At 43.1% G+C, this 13120-nt stretch overlaps 1 protein-coding gene across 3 annotated transcripts; it reads right to left on the minus strand.

The window, feature by feature from the left end:
- Nucleotides 1-267: 267 nt before the first annotated feature.
- Nucleotides 268-12854, minus strand: LOC147245354 (NACHT, LRR and PYD domains-containing protein 3-like). 3 transcript variants are annotated; one of them, XM_086185433.1, is made up of 14 exons: nt 12750-12854; nt 12247-12344; nt 11338-11395; nt 10842-11133; nt 10028-10083; nt 7689-7925; nt 5469-7326; nt 4574-4747; nt 4309-4473; nt 3374-3547; nt 3013-3186; nt 2286-2459; nt 2084-2133; nt 268-1282 (listed from the first exon to the last, which is right to left on the minus strand). In XM_086185433.1, exons 4-14 carry the CDS (start codon nt 11099-11101, stop codon nt 765-767), a joined length of 3840 nt encoding a protein of 1279 aa, XP_086041559.1. In that variant the 5' UTR covers nt 11102-11133; nt 11338-11395; nt 12247-12344; nt 12750-12854; the 3' UTR covers nt 268-764. The 3 variants fall into 3 exon arrangements, with proteins under 3 accessions (XP_086041559.1, XP_086041560.1, XP_086041561.1); XM_086185434.1 differs by lacking the exon at nt 12247-12344 and having other exon boundaries at nt 12750-12818; XM_086185435.1 differs by lacking the exon at nt 11338-11395 and having other exon boundaries at nt 12247-12819.
- Between the last annotated feature and the right edge of the window lie 266 nt (nt 12855-13120).

Genomic DNA, 13120 nt, shown 5'->3' on the forward strand with positions numbered 1-13120 from the left:
TTTAAGCAAGAATTAAATATTCCTGTGAGCAAAGGACAGTCGTGTAGAGGGTTTATGCTTTCAAATGTTGCATACAAGCACAACCACAGTATGAACCGACAGGCCTGTAAGAGGTACCGACTTTCTCATTCCCTGGTAAGTATCCCCACCTAGTGGTTAATCAGTAGAATGCAGCAAAGTAGGTGACAAAGCTGCATCACATATATTTAAAAAAAAAGCTTTCCACGCATATCAGAGGTTGCATATTTATTTTGATTATACAAGCCTGACACAAGATGTCAAGGCTCAGCATTTGCGCTCCGCAGGCTTCAAACATTCCTGCCATCTTTGTCTTTGCTTTCAAAATAAAATGGACCAGGATCAAAAATATTCATCATGTGACAAATCCTGCTCATCGGCCCGACTCTTGAATCCAGGTTTTTAATGAGTACAGAGGAAGATAATATCACACAACATGAACTTTATTCATCCTGTTCTAGGGAAATTCTCTTGTTACAGCAGGATGGGGGGGGGGGGAGACAGAAAATAGTGCAAGGACTTAAATGAGATAGATAGAAAAGTAAAAAAAAAATATATATATATATATACTGTATATACAGAGTATAAAAATAATAAACAGTATAAGAATATATAGCATATACAGAAAAATGTACACTGTACATGTGTCACTTTACAGAGTGAAGCTCAAACATTAACTATGGAAAAACACAATTTTGACTGGAGGGCGGAATTTGAAAACTGCACAAATATTTTGGTTTTCTTTTCTACTCTATCTTACAGATGTGAATTGATCCATCGTACAAAAAGTAACCAGGATAGAGTGGTTCAGTAAAAGATGTGTGAGCAGTGTAGAGGTGGATCAGTTCGTCAGGAAAGACCTCGAAAAAAGACAAAATACCTGCCGGCCAATCCAAATACACTCCTATGGTGCTTGACGTTGTGGAGCAGTTTAAAAGCTCCACTGAGGAGTCATTGTGACAAAAGCAACCTTCTCCCGACCAGCACCAAGACTTTTCGTTTTGTCCAAATGAGAAGTCCACCGAACTGTTGCTCATTCTCGCCATACTTTTGTAGGCCAATCCTACATCGGCTGAAACACACTCTGTTTCCCAGTAATGGCGACCAGCCAGACCCTCTTTGCACAGCACTCCAGCATTTTCAAAACGGTCCGGATGATCAGGGTAGTCCTGCTTCTCTCTCGCGTATACTGCCTTTTTGTTGCCTTCTGACAGTATTAAATGCAAGGCTGCAGTGTTGGGATCCAGTGTCAAATTGCAGGCATCTGCAATAAAGAACAATTCATTACTGGAGTACGGTATTACAGAGAGTATTCTTTACACCTGTGCTCGGTTCTTGGTTTACTTGTTAGTTCTGTGAGTCTAGAGGAGAACAGTCTCACGTAGCCTACATCACTCTGTTACAGCACAGGAGAATCATCTGCCATTCATTTTCTGCTGCTCATCCTGTTTAGGCTCGTGGGGGCTGGAGCCTATCCCAGCAGCCTTCAGGTGAGAGGTGGGGTTCACCCTGGACAGGTCACCAGTCCATCACAGGACCAACACATAGAGACAGACAACCATTCACACTCACAGTCACACCTACGGTCAATTTAGAGTATCAATCAGCCTCGTCCCCGCTGGGATAGTCTCCAGCCCCCTTAACAGGAATAAGCAGAAGAAAATGAATGGATGAATGGATGGATGGATGGATGAATGGATGGATGGATGGATGGATGGATGAATGGATGGATGGATGGTCTGAATTTAATCTTGAAATGGCACCGACCGCATTCTAAGCATCTTGACTTAGTTCTTGAAAAGGTACAAGTTTTTCTCCACATTTTGTCGTCTTATCTTTTTATTTTTGTTTTCCCAGGCTCCAGTACTCAACACTGACAACAAACTGTTGTACCTGATAAAGTGGCTGATGATGACTGCTAGATTTTACATAGAAAATATCACACTAAAGCATGTGCACAAACGTCTCTGCACAAACGTCTCTGCACAAATGTCTCTGCTCGTACATTATTGTCAAAGAGGTGCCATGTACTCATAAAGTTCTATAGAAGAAATGATCTTCTTACACTGTCTCAGCAGTTTCAAATCAAACCAGCATTCTTCGTTGTGGTCCACACTGAAAATAAAACAGGTACAGGGGTGAGACTCCAGCACCACATGTGTGCATGTACACACACGCACATACACACACACACACACACACACACACACATACACGGATGCACATCAACATGCTTCAGATTAAATTAAAGATCTGTTTGAGCTCACTTGAGTTTCTCCAAACTGCAGCGTGAATCTCTTTGTATTTCACTCAGGAGCTTGACTCCTTGATCTGAGAGGTGATTAAAGCTCAGGTCCAGCTCCCTGAGGCTGCAGTGGTCAGACTTCAGAGCCAAGGCGAGCGCGCGGCATCCATCTCCTGTCACTCTGCAGAATGACAGCCTACAGATATCGAACAACCGACATTTTAGGTATGTGGCAGATGTCCTTATCAGCAGCTGTTTTCTCTAGTTAAGATGGCATGAGTCCCATTCTATTATCGGCCTTTCTCTTTGGAGAACTATACATCGCACCAGCTGACACTTTGAGAGCAGGAAGCAGCCTAAAGGAAGCAATCAGTCCAATGTAATAATGATCATGCATACTATATATATATATATAGTATATAGTATACACTCGGAGAACATCAAAGTGTAACAAAAACATCTGCCACAAGGTGTCACTATGACTAAACTGCCCCAGAATTTAATGGTTTCTTGTTGGTCTGATTCTGCTGCACTCCTTCACCATCTTTGGTGATACGAAGTCCACTAGTTTCTGAAAAATTCTGCCGAGTCAACGACACCCAAAGGGAACCCTGCAGTCCTCATACATGCATGCTTTCCTGTCTGGCAACTGTACTGTGCCATATCGATCATATCTAATTATTCATTTGGTACGTGAGGATATATTGTCAATAAAGTGAAATAGAATGAGATCCATCTTCTACACTGACCTTAGTTTAGTCAAACCGCAGTGTGGATTCATTAGCGCGTCACAGAGCGTCTTCACTCCTGAGTCCAGAAGGTCATTGTAGCTTAGGTCCAGTTCCATCAGGTGGGACTCTGTGGAGCTCAGTGCTGAGGCCAACATCTCACAACCTTTCTCCGTAACTTTGTTATGACTGAGACTAAGAACAAATATAGAAATATATACAATTCGGTTGTGGTTGCAACAATTCACGGCAAGTATAACAAGATTTTCATCCGCCAGTGTGATGCGAACTCCATAAACTTTCATAGCAATGGGAAAACCTAATATGCAGGATATTTGAAAATAGTGCTAATATTTAGCTCAACTAAATGTGTATCATTTACCTCAGTATCTCCAGTGCACAGTTCTTGCTGGTCATGATAGTTACCAGGCTCTCCAGGTCTGAGTCTTTAATACAGGTGTGATTCAGTTCCAGCTCTCGAAGGTAACACCTGTTGGATCTTATTATGGTCCCCAATTCTTGAAGGATGTGTGCTGTATCGTAATTTCTGTTCAGCCTTTGTACACAGAGATGATAGACATTCTATGACAACAGGAAAAAAAATCAAACTCCACCAGACTGACAGATGAACCAAGAGAGTGGAGTGATTGTTGCTGGAAGACGCGTAGAAGAAATTGAGAGCGATATTGAATGCTAAAAGATGAATAACGCGTACGGTAACCCCTTACCGTGATAATTGACCCATCAAGAATTTAAAAACAAGTTGTTTTAACCTAACATTTGTCCCACACAAATACAGCATGTTTATACTGAAATTACCATGTGATATTTTGCTTTCATAATTAATACTGACATAAAAAAAAGTGACACTTCACCCGGGAAGAGTTTTTGCCGTTCAGGTACCCGTAGATAGGTGTCTTGAGCTCACAGAAACATTTCTGTTTTGACTTCTTTCTTGACCCAAGAATGCCAAAAGAGCCAGCCACACGTACTCAGCTTCAGGCTCATGGCAACTAGCAAGTAACAGCAACTACAACACAAAAGAAAAACTGTCAAAAACGCCATAAAGCTGGACGAGAAGGTGGACATGGTCCTGCTGATGGATGCACTTGAGGCTTTGTGAACAGAAATTTTAATTATGCCAGTTAGCCATCAGGCACCCATCGTTTCACGCTAACTATACGCAGCTGGTAAAAAGGGACGGTGGATGTTTCTATTGGGTCAAGACGCCTATTTGTGAGTAGTGGAAAGACAAAATAAACTTGTGAGTGAACTTGGAGTGAAGGATAGCGCAGAAGAATAGTGTGTGAGGCCGACCTTAGCGTCCTGAGAGTTGGGCTTTTTGCGACAGGGAGCACAGAAGGCAGGGCCTGCCTCAGTATGTTCCCGCTCAGTTCAAGCTCTCTTAGATTTGACTGGATTGATTCGATCACGGATGCCAAATTCTCACACATTTCTTTAGTGAGTCCCGTACCTGAGAAACTACAAATACAAAAAAATATATATAATTCAATGAATTCCTCTGCATGACTATAAAGAAAAGAGGACAACTAGCCAAAACAATCGCATTAGCTTCACCAACCTTAAAGCTTCTAGTTTGCTCTCAGGGTGCAGCAGTCCACTGATCAAGGCCTCCATCCCCTTGTCATGAAAGGAACTATTTGTCAGGTGCAGTTCAGTTAACACAGAGTTTGGCATTTGAAGGGCAGAAGAGATTGGTCCACAAACCCAGGTATTTAAAGTTACCCCTGAAATCCTGACGAAAAGAAAGACAATCATTCAACGGTCGGGGAACAGTTCTGACGAGGAATCCTTAAACGCATTGTTTATGTATGTTAAATCATTCATCAGGGCAAGAATCTGGCGATAGGATGTGTATCACGTTAAAACTTAAAGGATGCGAAATATTGCAATGCTGTAAGGTGGTATATTGAAATTTTCACTTTTTATGAAGTTAAAAAGGAAGTAACGGCTGTATTTTCAGTGGATTATAAGCAAAGAAATCAACATTTCCATTTCTATCACTTCATCAGTATCAGGAATCCACGAGTATGAAAATGAGTGGAATACTACGATTGCAGTACTATTACTGGTGTATTTGAAGCACCTTCGGGGTAAGAATTAAGGTGTTTTAACAGTTCATTTATTATCTATTGTAAAAACACTCCTACACTCAGATCTGTGCTAGTTTCAAACCTTGAAAGACATGTAGTGAAGTGACACTGTGGACCCGGGGGGCCCCTACTTGGTTCAACCCACAGCAAACAGGAAGCAGGTGGAAGGCACGCAGCAGATAAAAACAAATTCTCACGCTTGCAACTGCCCTGTGCCAAAGGCCACCTCCTCGAACTGCCCCAGGGCCAAATAAGCACGCTGTACAAATAAGCACCCTGTCCCCAGGCACAGTCTGAACCAGACTTCGCACCAACACGATATGAGTCGGCCCTTGTGAGCAGTTGTTTTACCGACCGACATACCTCACTTTTCTACTGTTCCTCACCGCTGGGATCAGCCTAAATATACCCAAATATGATGGTCTGTATTTCTTCAGGTTGAATTCATCCAGAGGTGTGTTGGACATGAGAACTGAGTCAGCCAGAGCAGAGCACTGAACAGGGGAGAGCTGAGACTCCGGATTGGGATTTGAGTGCAGATACTGCTGTACAGTATCGTGTAGGGAGCTGTCTTTCAACTCAATCAGGCAGTGGACAAGGTTCAGACATCTGTCAGGAGAGCAGTCATTCAAATCAATTTCTTTTAGATTTGTTTTTATCTTCTCTATCATTTCTGAGTGTTCTTCTGTCTGCTCAATCAGACCTTGAAGCATTTCTTGCGTCTTGTCCAGAGACAAGCCAATGAGGAACCTGAGGAACATATCCAGCTCTCCCGTTTGTCTCTGGGTTGAATTAGCAATTGAGATCTCCATGAGCTCATCCAGAGGGATATCAACTGGGTCTGAATCCAAGAGTTCTTTGAGCTCATCTTCAGACCCCTGCAGCAAGAAATCCCTCAGAATTAGTGAATCGATTTTCTTACAGGCAAACTGACGGTAGACAAAGAGAGCAGCGAAATACTCCTGGATTGTCAGATGCACAAAGCAGTAGAGTTTCTTCACACTGATCACACTCTCTTCTTTTAATATCTCCGTACACAAACCGCAGTGAACTCCAGCTTTGTCGATGCTGATTTCGTATTTTTTCAGATCACCGGCTCGGAATATGATTTTGCCTTCTGTCAAATATTCAAATGCCAACTTTCCTAATTTAAATATGAAATCCTCATTTGCCTTGAAGGTCTCTTCCATGCTGGCCTCGTGCTCGTCATACTTTTCAGTGGCTATCTGAATCTGAGTGTAAAGGAAGTATGTGTACATCTCAGTGAGAGTTGTGGGGATCTTTATGTTTGCAGCTTGAGCATCGTCTGCTTTCGACAGCATATGCGCGATAACTTTTGCAGCAATCCAACAGAAGATGGGTATGTGGCACATGATGTACAAACTCCTGGACGTTGTGATGTGATCAATAATTCTCTCAGCGATTCTTTTGTCCTCAAATCTCCTTCTGAAATACTCTTTTTTTTGTTCATCATTAAACCCCTGGACCTCAGTCCACTGGTATATATACTTTCGAGGAATGCGGCACACTGCTCCCGGTCTCGAGGTTATCCACACAAGTGCATCCCGAACAAGATCCCCCCGGATGATGTTCGTCACGAGAACATCCACAGAGGATTCCTTGGCGGTTTCTGTCAATTTTTTTGTCGTCTTGAAATTCATAGGCAGTTGGCTTTCATCGAGACCATCGAAAATGAACAGAACTTTGTGATTCGCAAATATTCTTGCGATGTTTTTCAGTTCTGGGTGGAAGTCTCTCACAAGTGTCTCAAGGCTTAAGGGGTCACCCATGACCAGGTTTAGCTCCCTGAATGGCAGCATGACAATGAAGTCCAGGTCCTTGTTGGCTTTTCCACCCGCCCAGTCAAGAATGAACTTCTTCACAGAGACTGTCTTCCCAATTCCAGCTATTCCCTTTGTCATGACAGTCCTGATGGCGTCTTTCTGGTCCGGCCTATCATCTTCTGGCGTTGATCTGAAGATGTCATTACAGTGAATTTTTATGCCAATGGGTGCTTGATTCCCTGACTTACGTTGAATATCCCAAATTTCGTGTTCTTTCTTGACTTGATCACTCTCTCCCTGTATTATGTGAAGCTCAGTGAAAATGGCTTCCAGTGATTTTTTATGCTTTTGGTCCCTTTCAGTGCCTTCAAACTCATAGTGGCACTTAGCCTTCAAAGACTCTTTATGCCTTTGGATGACTTCTTCGATGGAATCAGCTGAAACAAAAGAGTTACAAAATGTCAAAACCCATTTAAAGAGTATTTATTGTTCACATGCTTTACGTCACGGCGCATGCCAGTAATCACATAAATAACTCCGCCAAGGAAGAAATGCTAGCATGATAATATAAAACTATTCCCCAAAGGTGGCGGAGGATGTAGCATGGGCTGAGGGAGAACCAGTTCAATGTGTTGTCGGATCCATTCAACATAGAGAATAACATTGTTGTTGGTTTTTCTACATTGGCTTTGGCTTGAGACATCAGCTCCCAAACTGTTCAATTTGTGTGTGACGCACCAAGATTATTGTTGATATAGATGTATAAGGTCATGGTTGATGTCAAAAAAGCCGCACTTACTTTCACATATTTCTGGCTGAATCTCCTTGAGGATTCTGCTGAAGATGGACTTGACTTTTGGAGTTGTGAGAGCTGAGTACAGCTCCCTCATCTGTGCCTCGGGGGTCCCGGCAGCCCTGATTTTGGAGTAGGTCTCTTTATGGATTGCGCGCCGCTCAAGCATTTCGTCGGCTATTGGCATCACTAACTCGATGCTCTGGATGAGATTCGCCCTGTTGCTGTTGACCCATTCAGCTTCTACAAAAAGAGAGTTAATCAATCGCATGACGCCACGCATCTTTGTACATTTCGAGACCGGCGGCTTGGGCAAGTCTGATGATCCATTATTTAAACGTGTTAATGACCTAAGAACTGCAAAAGAAAAGACAGACCACTAGATAATCTTCCTTGTTTCTTATTTCTGTTTTCCATCCAGCAAGTAGGTGGGAAACAAGTTTTGGCATAATGATCAGTATTCATTGCGGTCCTGAGATTTGGGATCTAGTCCAGCTGACAAGTGACACTTCAATGAAGTCTAAGTGTGGTCACACTGGATCCATAAGCCTTTGAAAGTAGTCGCCGACACTGGACCGATCACATGGCATTCCTTGTTATTATGATACAGTAATCCAAAGTATCATTGGTGGAGGTGCTGAAAAAAATCATATTCATACATTTTTATGTAATATATAAAGGTAAAAATTAAAAAAAAATAGTAATCACATCCGTAGTTATAGATCATTTCCTGTCCCAAAAACAAAACTCTAGTACTCTTATTAAAATAATTAAGATTTCCCACTTGCCTCTTAAGGCCTCCATATAGGTTATAAATAAAATACAGAATTTGAGGAGTGAACTGAGTACTTTTAACATTCCTAAGAAATCTGTGTAGGTTCTCATTCATCCAGGTCATCGTAGATCGAAGCACAAGTTAGGTGTCATCAGGACGCTGCAACACCGAGCGGAGACCATCCCCACCAGCGTCCAAGGCCGGAAAAAAGAACAGCAGCATCTGAAAAGAGCACTTAAAACTTGTGGCTTCCCAGACTGGACCTTTGTAAAATCCTCTTCCAGGTCCAGAAAGGAGGAGAGCTCCAGGAGGAGGGAAGATGAAGAAGGCAGGAGAAAAAACATAGTGATCCCCTATGTGGCAGGGGTTTCTGAGAAATTAAGGAGAATCTATAATAAGCACCGCATCCCTGTGTCTTTTAAACCAGACAACACTCTGAGACAAAGACTGGTTCACCCCAAAGATCCCACCCCTCACAGCCAGAAAAGCAATCTGGTATACGCTGTCAGATGCAGTGAGGCCTGCACGGATCTCTACATAGGGGAAACCAAACAGCCCCTCAACAAGCGCATGGCCCAACATAGAAGAGCCAACTCTGGAGGACAGGACTCAGCGGTTTTCCTCCACCTCAAGGAGGAAAGCCACTCCTTCCAGGACGACCATGTCCAAATCCTCGACAGAGAGGACAGATGGTTTGAAAGAGGAGTTAAAGAAGCCATCCACGTCAGGATAGAGAAACCATCTTTGAACGGAGGAGGTGGACTGCGACATTTCCTTTCACCTATTTACAACCAAGTCCTTTCAAAGCTTCCCCAAAGAGTTCAGCTGAAAGACCCATGTGGAACGGCTGCTGCCAGCACAGCCCATTAGCATCTGAGTGGTCGGTGAAACTCCCTAACGACCACCCCTGAAACTCCCTGACACCGCACAACGACTGTCGTTTGGGGAGGCCAGGTGAGTCTCGGGAGGGTCGTTTCCACCACAATAGCACTGACCACTCCCACATAGGTTTATAAGCTGGAGTTTCCACACTCTTCACTAGAACTGAAGAAGCCTCTCGGATGAGAAGTGAAACGTCTTCAAGATAAACTTACGTCCAGTTGACCAGATTTTACTACAGATTTTTCTGATTCCTAAGAAAATATTTTCTTCATCAAATTATCAATTAGGCAGCAAGGTGGTGCAGTGGTCAGCACTGTCCCCTCACAGAAAGAGTGTCCAAGGTTCGAGCCCCGGCTCCATCACAGGATCTTTCTGTGTGAGTCTCCATGTTCTCCCTGTTCCTGTGTGGGTTCTCTCTGGTACTCCAGCTTCCTCCCACAGTCCAAAGACATCAAGAGAGGACGAGGCTGATTGATACTCTAAATTGACTGTAGGTGTGACTGTGAGTGTGAATGGTTGTCTGTCTCTATGTGTTGGTCCTGTGATGGACTGGTGACCTGTCCAGGGTGAACCCCACCTCTCGCTCGTACCTGCTGGGATAGGCTCCACCCCCCCACCCCCCACGACCCTTAACAGGACAAGCAGTTGAAAATGAGTGGATGGATGGAAAAGATCAATTTTAGCTCACCTTTCTCTTCTTCAGTCAGTTCTGAGGACAGATCAGGGACAGGGGCGAGGCAGGGACTGACAAAGGACAAAACAAGAATGCATTACATTTAACATTTTCAACCCGAACTCCAAAAAAAGTTGGCAAGTCCCCTTCACCTATACTCAATTATGAAAAGGTACTGGGTGTTCAAACTGACAAAGTTATGGGTTTCATTAATATAATCACATTGTGATGACGCTTGCAACGCTCACCAAACAGTGTGGGATGGGAGCGTGCTTACCTCCTTTATTTTAATAAGTGTCATATTGTGTTTAGGAACCGAGGACACGGGCAACACAATGTGACTTGGCCTGTTTCCAGACACACACTTAGAATGAAAAATAATGGCAACAGCAACAAAGCAAAACTGTCCGGAAATATTCGTTTACAAATTTCTGAAACACATCATCCTGTTTTAATCCAGGTCTTCTTCTGCCTTCCAGCCCTGCGCTCAAGACTACAAGAGGGTACGTTGACGAAAGAATGTGTTGACCAGTTTGGACAAGACACTTTTTGAACGTCAGTTTCGCTGTTGTTTTGTTGCTGTACCTGTTGTCAGCAATGAGATGCCATTAGCTCTTTCTGGAGTCCCAGGGAAGTGATGCGGGAAAGAAAAAGGGGATTTGGGAGTTCAGGAGAGTATTTGTGTGTACTTACTTGCAAACTAAACATGCACATAACCAGGTACGGCCTTAAATAAGCTTTTTCATATATAAGGTAGTTATTTATACAAAGTACATACCCTGATTGAACACGGTATAGGAATATCAAAGAGAAAACAAGCCTGACTCACCGTTGGACGTTCACACCCATGGTGTTGTCACATGCTAGGGTTCTACTCTCCGCTGCACCGGTCTCCTTGGAGGACGTCTCATCCTCTGGAGCTTCTGTTGCAGCCTTAGCTTCATTCTGCATATGTAGCCCACTCAGGAGGAGAGGGGACGTTTCTCTGCTGACGCCTTGGGTTGAAATCTCATTTGTATTTTGGTCAGGCTTGTAAGAACCATCTTTACTTATTTTACTCCTCCTCAGTGCAGAACAGAGGCTTCCCATGGTGTTACTCCTTCAGCTGCAGCTCAGGGGATCTGTAGTTTTAATAAGAATTGAAAACACATTTCCAGTTGAACAATTACTACCTGAGTTCACAAGCATGCAGTAAAAAAAAAAAGATGTCAGCTGCTCCAAACTGACAGTAATAAAACATTGAACAAACACACACAGACACAGACACAAACACACAAACACAGACACACACACAGACACACACACACACCGACGCAAACACAAACCTAGAAACTGAACGATGAAATACATTCGCCTTTGTCTGTGTGGCAGCGTGGCTTCATTCTGGGAGGGAAAGAAGATGAGAACAACAGGGAGAAAAACTGGACACAGCAAGCCAGCTGTTTGTGGGCGGGAACCCAGTTTTGTGTGTGTGTGTGTGTGTGTGTGTGTGTGTGTGTGTGTGTGTGTGTGTGTGTGTGTGTGTGTGTGTGAGCACAGACAAGCAGGAAAATGGCGGACCACAGAGAGAGGGGAAAGAGAGGGAGGGAGAAAAATGGCTAAAAAAGATCCCTCCCTTGTTGCACAGAAACTTTAGTCAATGGAGCAAAAGTCTGCTTTCTAACCCAAAAACACAGCGCTTAGAGTTTCCTCCCAAATGTAGCACATATCCCAGCCCCCTCTCACCGCAGATGAACTGCTGATGATTTTGCAGATGGCTGGCTTTTCCAAGACAAGTTATTTCTGTGTTCCAAGGAAGGGCGGTCCTACATTCTGGAATGTACTAGATTCTGTTTTTACACATCTGTGGCTATGACTGACTTCTTTCTGAGTATTTACTGGATCGCGCTTGATACCTCACAAACGTTAGCATTACTGAGGCAAAAGCACAGCCTGTTTTGTAATAATTGTCATAGTCCACACTGACTGAATGACGACCTTTGGACTGCAACTAAGATTCAGATAGAGGCTATAAAGTATATATTTAATATCCTGTTCTGAAATAGTTGTTGCTCTCTTATCAGAGATGTTTTTGTGAGTGGGCATGGAAAGAACGATAACAAAACATTATCTGGCAAAGCAGAAGCCGAACCGGTGGTGTGGCTGTTTCTGTGTATTCAAACTTCTACTGATCAATGCCAGCGCTACTGACACTCATTCTGACCGCCGGGCAAAGAAAAGAAAATCACTCTTACCTTTTAAAATGATGGCTTGACCTCTAAAGGTCAAGGCTACATGCAGGAAATAAAAGCTTCCTCAACCATCGAGTACTCTGTTGTGTTTATGTCTGCGTCTGTTCGAATGGTGAAGCGCAATGTCAGCTCAGACCAGAAAAGTGAATCAGTAATAAAGTATAATGGTGCGCTGTTGTTAACCGTATCGTGAGGAAGTTGGAAGTAAAGTGGGTACAGGAGGCATTTTTGGCAACTCAGCTTTTCTTTTGTTCTCCTCCTTTATTTCACAATTTCCTATTAAAACGTTGAAGTAGAAATAAGATCGAGCAGATTGATAACCTTAAACACACAAGGGGCGAAATATCAACGACTGAACAACATTCAATATTTCAAAGATAAATCATGCGTAATAATGCAATAAATCATAAAATCATAGTTTACCTTCACTTAACACAAACCTTAACCTTTAGCTCACTCAGTTTTATTTCTTTCAATTTTTTTGAATGAATGAGTTTCTTACTTACTTCACCTGTCGTGTAAATACATCAAGTCAAACTCGTACACAGCAACAGCGTCTCTGTGGATGTCCAACGTCTCCCTGCATGGGCCTGCTTTGTGTCACTCCTGCAGCTCCACCTGACAGCCTGACCTCTCCACTGCCCTCACCTGTCCTGATACCAGAACTACTCCTGACATACAGCTGTTGGGTGTTTGACTTCTATTGGTGGGGGAAATAATTAAATAAATACTTCAAATTTTTTAAATTAATGCGAAACAGACCATCTATTTTACATGAGGGACAGGACTAAAAAAGCAGGTCACCTTTCTGCCGACACTTCACTTTAAAACTTCCAGGAGCACATTTGTTCCTGAATCACTCTCTCTCCACTTCACC

The sequence above is a fragment of the Aulostomus chinensis genome, chromosome 18, assembly GCF_037954235.1.
Source record: "Aulostomus chinensis isolate RoL2024-O1b breed Wild chromosome 18, RoL_Achi_v1.0, whole genome shotgun sequence".
NCBI lineage: Eukaryota > Metazoa > Chordata > Actinopteri > Syngnathiformes > Aulostomidae > Aulostomus > Aulostomus chinensis.

Bases quoted from the DNA above. Each gene is read 5' to 3' on its own strand.
- LOC147245354 (XM_086185433.1), bottom strand. From the start codon at position 11,101: ATGGGAAGCCTCTGTTCTGCACTGAGGAGGAGTAAAATAAGTAAAGAT. The intron at 7,926-10,027 runs GTGAGCTAAAAT...CTCTTTTTGTAG, and splicing joins ACTGACTGAAGAAGAGAAAG to AAGCTGAATGGGTCAACAGC. The intron at 4,748-5,468 runs GTATGTCGGTCG...TCTTTTCGTCAG, and splicing joins AGGAACAGTAGAAAAGTGAG to GATTTCAGGGGTAACTTTAA.